The 13,293-nt window shown below is 54.9% G+C and overlaps 1 protein-coding gene across 1 annotated transcript; it reads left to right on the top strand.

Annotated features, from left to right (window-relative positions):
• Positions 1 to 900: 900 nt before the first annotated feature.
• NKX2-2 (NK2 homeobox 2) lies at positions 901 to 2,076 on the top strand. The gene is made up of 2 exons (XM_050895078.1): positions 901 to 1,159; positions 1,514 to 2,076. The coding sequence occupies exons 1-2, from the start codon at positions 901 to 903 to the stop codon at positions 2,074 to 2,076; spliced, it is 822 nt and encodes a 273-aa protein (XP_050751035.1).
• The last annotated feature ends 11,217 nt before the right edge of the window (positions 2,077 to 13,293 follow it).

Here is a 13,293-nt window from a genome sequence, read left to right as displayed (position 1 = left end):
GAGTGTGCGGAATATCGGTCTGGTGCGAGGCTCTTTGTATGTAAATACTGTGTTTTAAAAAAAAAAGGAAAATCACACCCTCCCTCTCTCGCTGACACACACACACACACACACGCGCGGAAGGGCCCTCCCCACGCCGGTAATTAACTGACACGTTATACCACTCATCACCAATGGTGGAAGCTCGGAGCTCGCCCAAAACCCGCAATTTCACATCTGCAAACACTGTCTTCATCCACTTGACTTCCAAGACCCGCCCACACGTGGCCAACCTTTCCCGGGTTTAATGTATTTTTTTTCTCCCTCCTCTCGGCAGGTTCATGTGTGGGGACCAGCCTTATATGGACTGTTCGCTCCAGCAATGGCTCGGTTTTTTCAAGCGGCAGGCACGGGTTCGGGGTGTTTAAGCAAGATCCAGAAGTGATCTTTTTTTTTTTTTTTTTCCTCCCCCCCCCCCCTTTTTTTTTTTTTTTTTTTTGGCGTGTCTTTCCCCCTTTCCCCTGGAGTTACAAACTATTTCCGAAGCCAGCTGCTGCTCCCGCTCTCTGAATTTCCCCCCGTGGCACAACAAGCCCGTAGAAACCACCACCGCAGAGATCCACCGCTGCGGCCGGGGCTCCGCTTCTTCTTTTGCACAAAACCCTTCGGTTATTTTTCTACAAATCTATATTATTCTATCTTTTCTTTTTCTTTTTTTTTTTTTTGGTGGGTTTTTTGGCGTGGGGTTGGTTTTTTTTTTTTTTCCCTCCTCCACGCGTGCCGCCGCCCCGCCGCCTCCTCCCCCGGCTGCCGTGTGCGTGTGGCGGCGGCGGTGTCCGCCGCTCCCCGCGTGTCCGCCCGTGACGCGGCGCGCTCGGCGAAGCTGCTCCTCCAACTTTCCTGCCTCAATTTGGCCGGAACATGTCTCTGACCAACACAAAGACGGGCTTTTCGGTGAAGGACATTTTGGACCTCCCCGACACCAACGATGAGGACGGCTCCGCCGCGGAGGGCGGCGAGGAAGAGAGCGAGGCGCCGGAGCCGCCCAAGAAAGCGGGAGTTTTGGGACAAACCCCCTTGGACACTGTTCAGACGCTGCCTTTGAAGAACCCTTTCTATGATAATAGCGATAATCCCTACACGCGCTGGCTGGCGAGCGCCGAGGGCATCCAATACTCCCGTGAGTACCGAGCAGCGCGGCGGGGACGGGGCAGAACCGCGCCGAGCTGCCCCGGCGCCCGCGGGGGCTTCCCCCGGCGGTGGGGCGGAGGATGGAGGGAGGGGTGTGGGGGGTGTGGGGGGGGTGTTGTTTAACCGCTCGCCACGGCTGGCTGAGCCCCCGCCGGTGCCTCCATCACCCCCCACCCCCCTCCCACCCCCACGGTGGGGGAGAACCGCGCTGCCCCGCGCGGCGGGGAGGGATGCGGGGGGCGGCGGGGGGTACGCAGCGCGGAGGACCCCGTGTCTCGTCCCCGTCCCCCCCCCCCCCCCGCCGCCCCCGCTGACGGAGCGCTCTCGGCCGGACTCTCCGCAGTGCACGGGCTGACGGCCGGCGGCGGCGGCGGCCAGGACCCCTCGGCCAAATCGCCGGAGCCGTCGGCCGACGAATCTCCCGATAACGAGAAGGAGGCGGCGGGCGGCGGGGACGCGGGGAAGAAGAGGAAGAGGAGGGTGCTCTTCTCCAAGGCGCAGACCTACGAGCTGGAGCGGCGGTTCCGGCAGCAGCGGTACCTGTCGGCGCCGGAGCGGGAGCACCTGGCCAGCCTGATCCGCCTCACCCCCACCCAGGTGAAGATCTGGTTCCAAAACCACCGCTACAAGATGAAGCGGGCCCGGGCCGAGAAAGGTATGGAAGTGACTCCTCTTCCCTCCCCGCGGCGGGTGGCCGTGCCGGTCTTAGTCAGGGACGGCAAGCCCTGCCACACGCTCAAAGCTCAGGACTTGGCAGCCGCGACTTTCCAGACGGGAATCCCCTTCTCCGCCTATAGCGCCCAGTCTCTACAGCATATGCAATACAACGCCCAGTACAGCGCTACCAGCAACCCCCAGTACCCCACAGCACACCATTTGGTACAAGCTCAGCAATGGACTTGGTGAGCGCTGGAGGGGAAGCGCGCACACACCCGCACACGCTGCCCGCACCCGCGCACGCCCACACAAAAAAAGGAGGAAAAACAAAAATAATAAAGAGAGAGAGAGAAAGAGACAGACTGATGCTCCAAAAATAAAATCAAAACTGCGGGGGAAGGAATGGAGAGGGAAACGCTATTATTATTATTATTATTATTATTGCTATTATTATTATTATTATTATGGGTTTTCTTCCCTCTCCCGCTTCTTTTCCCCTCCATTTTTTTTGGGGGGGGGGGGCTCGGTTTCATTTCGGGGGGAGGCGGGGGGGGGAAAGGGAGGGGAGGTGTTTTTGTGCGTCATTGTTTACAGAAATTTTTGCGCCATTCAGAGTGGTCCTGTCTACCTACAACTAAAATAAAAGGGGAGGTGGGGGGGGGAAATGATCGTCCGAATTTAAAAAAAAAAAAAACCAAACAAAAAAAATAAAAACCCCAAAAATAAAGAATAAAACATCCCCCCCCCGGCTGCTCCTGTGGTTTTGTGAGGAACGTGCGCCCGCCGTAAAGCCGTGCAGGGCACCCCGACACGGAGATCGCGATTGCTCCCCTTCGAGGACAATTTTCGTCCGGGTGTAACCCCCGACAGCTCTTGGCGGGCGTATTTTTATATCTCGTTGTGATTACCGCGGCCGCGAGTAGCAGCCGGGGCCCTCATTTTGTTTTTTACCTTGGTTTTGGGGGGGTGGGGGGGGTGGGGGGGTGGTCTGCGCACGGCTATTCCCGAATAACCACCAGCGGAGGGGGGGGGGGGGAGAAAGCGCAGATGAAACCCTCTCCGCTCACCGCCGCAGCAAAGCGGACTCGTTTGTGCACCAGACCCCGGCTTTCGATGTTTTAATAAGAATTTGGGTTTTTAAAAAAGCCCTGTTTCGAGAGGGAAAGGAAAGGGGAAAAAAAAAAAAAGGGAAAAAAAAGAGAAGGAACCGCTAACAACGACGAACCGGTTTTTTTGTTCGACTTCTCGGTGCGGCCGGCGCCTGCGGCCGCCGCTCAGCCCGGCGTGGGGGCCAGCGGGGCCGGGCGGGCCCCCGCGGGGAGACACGGCCGCGCAGGGCCCCATGCACCCCCCACCACCACCACCCCCCCTCCATGCCCGCCGCCCCCGCAACTTCTTTTTTCAGGGGAAAGCGGCTTTTTTTTCGGAGCAATCGGCTTCAGCCCGGCTCCTCCGCTACACCCGGAGCTGGAGAAAAACGGGGCAGGGGGGGAGAAAGAGAATTATTTTATATCTGTGATTATGCTTTTATACACACACACACACACACACCCCGTGCTGCTGGGGTCCTCCGGCTGCGGAGTTTTGGGTACCAGCATCACCTCAACGCCCCCGTCCCCGGGCTGGGGGCCGTTTGTACGGGGGGGGGATCTCGGAAACTTGGGGTTCAGCCTTCGGGGATGCGCCGGCGGCTCAGGCAGGTCGGGGGAAGGGGTTAACACCTGGGGCACCCCCCCCCCCCAAAAAAAAAACCAACCGGGAGAGGGGAGATAAGGGAGAAGAGAGAGGCGAGGCGGAGCTGGGGCAGGCTGGGCGGCTCAGCCGGGGTGAAACGGGGACCGAGCCCGGCCCGGGTGAAGTTCGGGCCGGTTTCTGGCAGGAGCAGCCCCGGCTCGGAGCGGGTTTGGGCAGAGCCGGGCCCGCTGTGTGCTCCCTCGCCCTCCCCTGCGGTTTTCTGGCCGGTAAAGATGCTTTTTTTTACAAAAAAAAAAAACCCAAAACCCAAACACAAAAAAAACCCCAAACCAAAAAACAAACGGGGGCTTGTTGTCCGGTGTGATGGGGCCGGGGGCAGCGCCCGCCCCGTCCCGCCGGGGCTAAGCCGGGCCGAGCCCAACCGGTTCAGTTCAATGCCCGAAGCAAAAGTACCGATCGGTACCGTCCCGCAGGACCCCCGGCCCCACCGTGCCCCTGCGCGCCTCTCCACCCCGGCGTAGCCTCCGCCGGCCACGAAGCCGCCGGCACAGCCTCTGTGCTGCGGCTGGGGTTTTTCCCTTTTTCCTCTCTTCCCCCCCCCCCCCCCCTTCCCCCTCTTTTCTTGTTCCTCCTTCCCCCCCCCCGCCGGGAGAGCCCTTATCCAAACCACCCGAGGCCGCGGAGCTGCTCGGCTTCGCGGCGGGGACGGTGCCCGCAACCTGCCTGCGCACCGGCGGAGCAGCCCCGGGCTGATTTACCGGGGGGCAGAGCCAGCCGAGCAAACGGAGGAGCCGGCTTTCCAGCCCGGGGAGGCTCCGACGGGGTCCCGGACCCGCACCCCAGCTGCGGGGGTACACGGACACGGGCAGTTTTTCCCCTTCTCCAGCGTACGAGCCAGGAGCGGGAGAGAAGGAAAATTGTCACTTTTTTCTTCTTCTTCTTTTTTTTTTTTTTCCTTTTTTTTTTCCCCCCAGGCTCTGCTAAGTCTATAAAACCAGTTGTGTGGCCCTAACCTCCGTGGCCTTATATCTCCCATGCTGCCGGGCCAGCTCCGGGCAGTCTATCTTTGCACAATATACAGTAGACTTCACAAAACAGCACAATGGGGGAGGCAGGGAGGTGAGCATGTTAGAGGCGTGCATATTAAAGAGACGGAGGCAAAGGCAGCCAGGGCTGGGCCGGGGAGGGGAGGGGGGCAGGAAAAAAAAAAAAAAAAAAAAAAAGGAGAGACAGTTTGGGGGGGGTGGGCCCCCTCCCTGTGCCTTCAATCCCTTCTTCTCCCCCCCCCCCCCTTCTTTTTAGGGCCATTCAATTCATTTATGGGAGGCAGTCCATCTCGGAGTCAGGGAGCAGTGTCCTTTGCGTTTTGTTAGGGCTGTCACTCGTGCTCATTGTTAGGCATGTTCTACATGTTGTATCCCATATGGCCAGCTGGGCCGGGGGACCCCTCACAAAACCCAAATTGTGCCCAGCTTTCAAAACCAGCATTGTTGTCTGTGAAAGGAAGACGAATTAAAAATTCGTGCTATATCTATTCTGGAAAAAAAAAAAAAAAAAAGAGGGGGGGACAAGGAAAAAGAATCCCTCTCTCTTTCTCTCCCTCTCTCCCCTCTCTCCCTCTCTCTTTGAAGACTAACAGAGGCCCTCCTCTTCTCCCAGTTCCCGCTGACAAGTTTCTCTCTCATTTCACAGGAAATTAGACCTCTCCCCCCCCCCCAGCCCCCCCAAGACCCAAGCGCATCTCCCCCGTAAAACACAAGGCGATGCCCGCTCCTGCGCCTCCAGCCCGCCAGCGGAGCTGCGCTACCCGCGCTGCGCGGAGGCTGCGCGGAGGCTGCGGCGGGCAGCAGAACAAGGCTGCATTCAGGGCCGGTAATGTTATGCAGGCTGCCTCCCTGCGCGGCCCGGCCGTACCGCGCGGCGGGCTGGCACGTCCCGCTTCTCCGCCGGAGAAACGGCTCTTTCTTGTCGTAGGTCCTCGTTGTGCAAGGCAGGCCGTCAGAGGGGGAGAGAGAGAAAAAGGGAGGCCAAAATGTTTAAAAAAAAAAAAAAAGAAAAAGAAAAAAGAAAGGGAAAAAAAAGAAAAAAGGGGGGGGAAAAGAAAAAAGAAGAAAGAAATAACGAAGAAGAAAAAAGAAGAAAGAAATAACGAAGAAGAAAAAAGAAGAAAGAAATAACGAAGAAGAAAAAAAGAAAAAAGAAGAAAGAAAAAAGAAAAAAGGAAAAAAGGAAAAAAGGAAAAAGTAATAACGAAAAAAAGAAAGAACGAAAAAAGAAAAAACGAATAAAGAAATAAAGAAAAAAGAAAAAACGAATAAAGAAAAAAGAAAAATAAAAAGAGAAAAAGGAAAAAGGAAAAAAGAAAAAGAGAAAAAAGAACGAAAAAGGAAAAAGAAAAAAAGAAAAAAGAAAAAGGAAAAAGGAAAAAGAAAAAATAAAAAAGAAAAAAAAAAGAAAAAAAGAAAAAAAAAGAGCAGGAGGGGGAAACCCCCAACCCAACCCTCCTTGGCATTTTCAGCACCCCAGGCCGAGGCAGAGGGGCTGCGCAGCGCTGCGCGGGGGCGTTGCTGTGCCCTGGAGTCGACCCGGTGTCGGAGCGGGCCCGCAGCGCAGAGACCAGGCTTCACCTAGGGGGGTCCGGCACCTCCGGCCCCCCCCCCCGACACCCCTCCTGCCTGCAGTTTTGGCAGCAGCCCCCCAGTTTACCCCGCTGCCCGTGTGTCCCGCCCGCGCTGTGCGCCCCTCTCCTCCACCCCCGGGAGCCGCACGCCGCGAGAGTCGCCCGTCGGGTTTGGATCGCGACACGCTCCGCGGATCGCGATTTGGGGCACAACCGGGCGCTTGCTCGGGGCGGGGGAGAACCTGAGCCGGGCTTCAGGCCCCTCTTCGCCCCGCTCCCTTTCCTCCCCCCTTATTTTTCCCCCCTTTTCTCCTTCCTCCACCCTCTTGTAGGGAGGAAACTCTTCAGGCGCCTCAGATAACCTGATAATGAGCGGGAAGCCCCCTTAAGCCCTGGAAATAACTTACTTTCGTCACCTATTGACTGTTTGGCTTAGTTTGGAACCGGTGTGGATTTTTCGGGTCTTTTCAAGAGAGCCGGTCAATGAAAAGCTAATCCAATATTTACAAAGTATAAGGGCAATTCTCGGCGGTGTTTATTAAGGGGCCGGTGGGTGAAGGGCTGCGGGGGGGGACCGCCCCCCCGCGACGTGCCCGGTTGCGGCCGGAGCGGCGGGATACGGCCCTGGAAATGTGCGCTTGTGCCTTCAGGAGCGCGATGCATCACCTCCCGTTATCCCCGCATCTAGCAAATAAACCCCCGCAGCCCTTCCCCAGCGCCCCCCCCCAACCCCCCCCAGCGAAGTTGTTCCCGAAAAGGGAACAACTGAGGGGTTTATTGCTTTTCTGCAGCGGCAGGGATGCCTTGGATATTATCACCCCGCACATACACACATCCATATATCCCCCCCCCCCCCCCCACGGTGCGGCCGCAGGGAGGCAGCAGAACCCCGCGCAGCCCGGCGGAGGACGAGGCGGAGGCCCGCTACCCCTCCGCGCTCCCCCGGGGCCGGGGCCGGGGGGGGGAACCCGGGGGAGCCGAGGCGGTGGGCACCGGCCCCCGACCCCCCCCCCCCGCGCCCCCGTCCCGTCGGGGCGAGGCCGTGGGCGGCCGCACGGGGGAGCTGCCGGATAAGGGACGCGCCGTCGGGGGGACCCCCATCCCCCCACCCCCCCACCCACCCTGGGACCCCCCCCCCCCGCCTCGGTGGGGGTCCCGATGGCGGCCGGGAGCTTGCTGACAGCAAGGGGAAGAGGCCTTCACAGCCGCCCGGTGACACGGGAGTGGCACGGAGAAGACAGATGGACGGGACGGGGAGCGCTCCCCGGGGGGGTGAACGGGAAAGGTCCCACCAGCACCCTGCCTCTCCCGGCTGTCGGAGGGAAGCGTCTTGGGGCCTACGCCGATGGGTCCCCAAGCCATCGCTTTGAAATACAGCGCAGAGCTCAAGGTGTGAAAATAACCTCTCCCTTAATCCTTACGTGGGGCTACGTAATCCACCACGGAAGTGGGGAACCTCTGCTACCCACGCTGGTGGTGCTGCTGCCCCTTCTGCCCCAGGGCTCAAGCAGACCCACAAGACCTAGGAACCCATCTTTTGGGCAAACAGCACGTCTCCAAGTCCTAGGCGGGGTTTGGTGCAAAGCATTCACCTGTTTCATACAATTACGAGTATATCAACCACCCCAGAAGAACAAACCAACCAACCCGTGAGGATATCGCAGCGTTCCAGAGAGCTGAAGACGAAGCGAGAGCGCACGCGCGGTTTCCTCCCAGCACTCCCGTCTCTTCTCACCCCTGCATGAAGTCAGAGCGTTGGCAGCCGCGGGGATGGCTGCGGCTGCCTTACTGCTTTTGCGTGCACGGGGGGCACTGACAGCTCGCGCGCGCAAAGGCAACGAGGCATCTAAGCACGGCAGGCAGGTGCTTAAGGACGTCCCTTTTTTTGAATGACCCAACTCACAAGTGCTTTGGGGAAAGGCCGAAGAAATGGTAGCCTCTGGCTCACCTCGCTGTGCCTTCAGCGAGTCTCCCCCCCACCGGCAGATAGCCCACCGCACTGTGCGACAGCTGCAGGGATGCTCAGCTGAGCTTTTTTTCCTCCATGTGCCATTCGGCTTGTTGTATTAGCCAAAACAAGCTTTAAAAGACTGTCAGTACTCACTTTGTGTGTCAAAAACAAGAGTCCAAGCTATGGTTTTGTCCCCACTGCTGGCATTTGGAAGTACCTGAGCAGCAGGTTGAAGCTCATAGCAAGCAAGTTAGGACACCTTCGCAATAACAACAACAAACAAAATTCAGCATCAGCTCCCATTCCCGAGAGCAGCGTTGCATGCTCACCCCTCCTTACAGTGACCTCCCCAGGCTGACCCCATTAGGAAATGCTTCAGGAGAAACAGATACAGCCCTCGCTTGAGTAAACTGTGAGAATAAAGGCCTGGCACTGCTCACCTCCGTACCACAGCCAGAGTTGGTCTGCCATTCTCTCCAGCATACAGCACGACGAGCGCTCTCCAAACCAGAGCTGCCCATTCTCTTCCCCAGGAGATAACCCGTTTCCAGCCCTGGAGAGATCTTTTTTTCTTCACAGGCTTATCCATTCTGTGCTTATTTCTCACCAGGTGATTCATAGCTAAACTTTTGGTAGCTTACCCCGCCTTCGGCTCCTCCTCCCATGGCCCTTTCCCTCCTCCCTCCCCGGCCATACCCATGGCTGGGACTGGTTGGTTCCCCCCTCCAAAAAACATTTGAATGACCAGCAGGTTCAGAGCACCTGGGATGCTCCAGGTGCAAAGGACAAGCATTTGGTTGGAAAACAAAGGATTTAAGCCAGAAGAGTGGGGTGTAGTTTGGGTGCAGCATCCTGCAGGCTCAGCACATGCTCCATGGTGCTCTGCAAGTCTGGTCCCCCACAAAAATTAAAGTCTGGCCCATGGATAAAAAAAATAAGCATCAACGTGCAGCTCCCTCTAGGCGCTGCAAGAACATACTGGCATGCAAATCTGACGATAAAGTCTTTAAAAAAATAGTTTTGTACATCAGGCAACAATAAAATACGAGTCACTGCATCTCCATTTTGATGTTTAACATATTTTATTGTTTTACACAAACAAGGTCTGAGGAGTTTGGAGGTAAGTGGGGTACATATAACAGGCCCTAGTTCCACTTACATATTTGGGATTTAACTGCTAGAAATCATGTCAATGCTCTCAATAGAAAACATTCAAAATGCGATGTAAAAATCTGAGAGCTCAGAGAAACTTGCCTTGAATTGTTGCAGATTCACTTAAACAAACAGTCCCTTGATTCTGCATAGAGATCTGCTGTATTTCATGGGGTTTAGCACCATTTCAGGGAGAAAGTTATCCGTGAGATAAAAACTGCAAGCAAAGCTGCTCCGAATAAATTGTGTAAAATCGTATTATCACCACCGCAGCTTGGGTCTGGTCGAGCAGGCTGAACTATTTCAACTATTTAAGGAAATAACAGGTTTTAAAAGTGTATGTGTATTCCGAATTTTCTTTTTTTTTTAGTGCAAAGAACACACACACACACAAAAAGTATTCCAGTCTAACTCCCAGAAACAAACACACAAAGAATTCGAGCATCTTAACGTACTAAACCCTACTCTGACCACATGGAACATATAGGATGGGGGAAGTTTGGGGGACTTGAAGCACAGGATCCTTTTAGTATCTAAGGCTCTATCTATACCAGTAAACTAAACGGTGCTGGCGAGCATTCCTGGGAACAGTGTGCTCCACAGCACCAAACTGCCAGGAGAGTCCCTGCCTCTTCCCCAGGTTACCGGAGCATCGTTTCAGTGCCGTCCCCGTGGTCGTGGCAGGGGCCGTGTCCCCCAGTCCCCTGCCGTGCGGTCACACCGCCGACGATGAGCGCTCACCGAGGCTGATGGAGACGTGCGGGTTGCAAACAGCACACAGGAGAGCTTCTCTCTCCCCGTGGCCTGGGGGATGTGTTGTACACATCTTGCAGGAAGGAGGCATTTGCAGGAGAAGAGTTCACCTCCTGTTGTCCAAGACTGTAAAAAAAAAAAAATCCCTGGAAAACTTCCCCAGTCGTGGAGCTTTCCAGCTATTTCCTTATTCAGACATTTCCCCCCCCACTTCAGTTGTCCCACAAAAGCCTGAAAGTCACTGACTCCTAAAAAAGATAAACACACACATGATTTGTTACCCAAGATCAGGCCAAGTAATTCAGCTTCGATACACTTTTGATAAAAACGGCCTTAAATCCCTCGTATCCTCTGTCCGAGCCTCAGCCCGGTCTTCATCCTCTGCTACACCATGGAGAAGGACTCGGCACCGTATCTCGCAGGGTAAAACAAATTCCTGCCCCTCTTTGGTGCAGGGATGGCTTGCTCCGCTCCGCCTTCGGCGAGCCGAAGGGGTACGGCGCGGTGCTGCTCCCCGGGGGAGCGCAGAGCCAGATAACCCTGCCAACGAGGGGATGCGACCGCAATGGCGCGGGACAGGAGAGGCGCCTGCGACGCACGCAACGGGAGAGGCACGCTCTTTAAAAACATCTCCGCGGCTGCCTGGGCGCAGGCCGGACCCGCTCCCGAGAGAGCCGTGGCATCGGGGCGCGCGGCTCCCCACTGCATCTGCAGTGATGACTCCCCCGGCTTGTCAGATAAAGGAAGCTCATGTCGTGCAGCGGCTGGTGGGTTTGCTTCTTCCTCTTCCTCCCCTTTGCGCTTCCGTAATCGCTCCAGCGGTTGAGAGAGTCCCGTCCGTGGTGCAGCTTTCCTGCCACAACCTATGCACAAGCAGGAATATGCTTAGTTCAGAAAATACGCCAGGAATCAGCCCGCAACACGTGCTTTCACGTAAAGCTGCAGCGAAGCAACCCTTGAGGTTTTTTTTCCCCCCAGGTATATTCACACAGGTCAGCAACAGCCGTAAGAGCCTGCTTAGAAGTATATTGTAGCCCCCTCGACTGAACTGGGTGTAAATCAGAGCCCACGGAGCAATCCTAGAAGACCCATTTGTGTACAACACGTGTGACTTCTAACCTGACCTTACTTTGCCCCGGGAGCGAGATGAGACATCGCCTTTGCCGAGATGCACGCAGAGCTCAGCACGCGCCGTGCGTATCCAGAGATTTCTGGAATCCCCACGCTGCCTTCCTCCCAGGTGGAGAGAGGCAGGGGCTACACGTCAGCGCCGTCACTTCCGCGCTCAAGTGCCGTGACGACAGGCGAGGAGGGAAAAAGGGAATTACTGGTGATTTTAGAGGTTGCCACAGAGCCCAGAACAAGGCAATGTCGCACCAGCCCTTCCCCTCTGGCACACTGCTGACGCTGGCGTGCCAGGTAACCGCATCTTCAGCGCCTTCCAGCAAGCCGTTAGAGACGTTTGGGGGGAAACACCCTGGCTCTGCCAGAAACCAGCCCAAGTTTTGCAGAGCTGAGATCTCCTTCCTTCCTTCAACCCGTCTCCTGGGCGCGTGGGACAGCCAGCGGGAAGAGGGCACTGGCTAACACTCTCACCTCGCCCCGCATCCCCACGCTCGACTCAACATCCCCCGCAGCGGCCTGAAGCCCCTGGAGAGCCAAGCACACCCTCCCAGGCAGGAGGTGGGAAAGGGTGTCCCCAAACCCACCAAAATGGGCTCAGAAAAGGGGAAAACGGTGCTGTGCCTTCAGTGCCATCCAATTCCACCCTCACAGATCCTTTTGCCCCACCGATGCTGCCTTCACCCGCTCGTCCATCACGAGCCAGCCGAAACCAGGACACCGCCAATCATCTGTATGCGCTTCTGTATCCGACATGCATGAATTCACATACACGTGTAAGGCAGGCAAGGGAAGTGGTGCTGGCGGTGCCAGACGTCTCATTAATTTACTCCTGCCACAGCAGCATTTCGGCCAGGATGAAAATACGTTAGGTTCATGCGATTCTTACCACCAATTTCCAAAGACAAAGGCTTTAAAGGTCAAAAGAAAAACCTCACTCATGGCTTATGGGATGCTTTTTGAAGTAATGGATAAACGTGGAACTAGCCTTTGATGGTTCCTTTCAGAGTTAGGTAACAGCTGGGTGAAAATCCACTCCAAAAGAGAATTCGACGTTATCATCAGCGGTGACTTTGGATAGCAGCTGTTTGCTGCATTTTTCAGAAGACTACTTGATTTGCCCCTCTCAAGTGAGGCCACTTAAAACTCCATATTACGGAAAAAACAGCAACTGAAACATCCCCAGCTTTTTGTATTTTGGCTCTCTTAAGGTAAGTGTTTCAGAATGAGGCAAAAATAAAACTCGACCCAGAGTCAACAAAGAACAAATCAAGCCAATTAAGATGAGGAGGGAAGGAGAAGCGAAGAAGGTATGGTCACCCAGTCTGTACCAGCAGGCACCCGACCACTCTTTTTGCATTTTGTGCTGGGTACTGCCCATATACAGTAACTATGACCCCCCACCCCCAGTAAAAAGATTTGGGAAAAATAAATCAATGAAGCTAGATGGATTACAAAAATTAACCTAAAATGACAGAGGAATGGTAATATTGAAAGTAATTTTGCCTTTTTTGCAGTCCAGGACATTCAGGATTTTTTTTGTTCTTCTTCTCCATTCTTCTCGAACCAAGTACTTTTGTGTTTGCAACCTGTAAATAACAACAGCCTGACTATGAAACTGCAGTGGTCCAATTTGACAGAAACCTGGTCAAAATTTGGTCTGTCCAAACTTGCTCTGGAACAAATGAGTAGCAAATTAGTGACTGCCAGCTGGTACACACGATCACAAAACCATGACATCGCTGTCCTCAGTGTGAGCATAAATTTTCAGAAGGGATTTAAAGACGAAAAGGATTATGGCAGTGGCATATCAGCTCTGGGAAAATGCTTCAGCAAGAAGCGTATGAACATGAAGCTCCATCTATACTGATGTGTATGGGTCCGTCTCCCGCTGATCCCAAGCCCGCCTAAGTCTGAAGACACCTATTAACCTCATTGAAGAACGCTTTTGCTGTTGGAAGACTTAGACTTTGGAAAGGATTTTTTCTGGACACCCCAGCATCTGTAAAGGAATAAATCAACGCAACGGCATGTTTTAAGCCATCTGGCCTAACATATCATCAGGTTTTTACCACTGTCATAAAAAAACCTAAGTGTAGACTTTCCATTCAGCCAAAACCATTGTGCAAGTATTCAAACAGGAACCTAAAAGTAACCATTGTTAAACTTTATG

This window comes from Gymnogyps californianus, chromosome 3 (assembly GCF_018139145.2).
Source record: "Gymnogyps californianus isolate 813 chromosome 3, ASM1813914v2, whole genome shotgun sequence".
Taxonomy (NCBI): domain Eukaryota; kingdom Metazoa; phylum Chordata; class Aves; order Accipitriformes; family Cathartidae; genus Gymnogyps; species Gymnogyps californianus.
The sequence above is the reverse complement of the archived record's forward strand: the minus strand, read 5'-3'. Positions and strand labels throughout refer to the sequence as shown.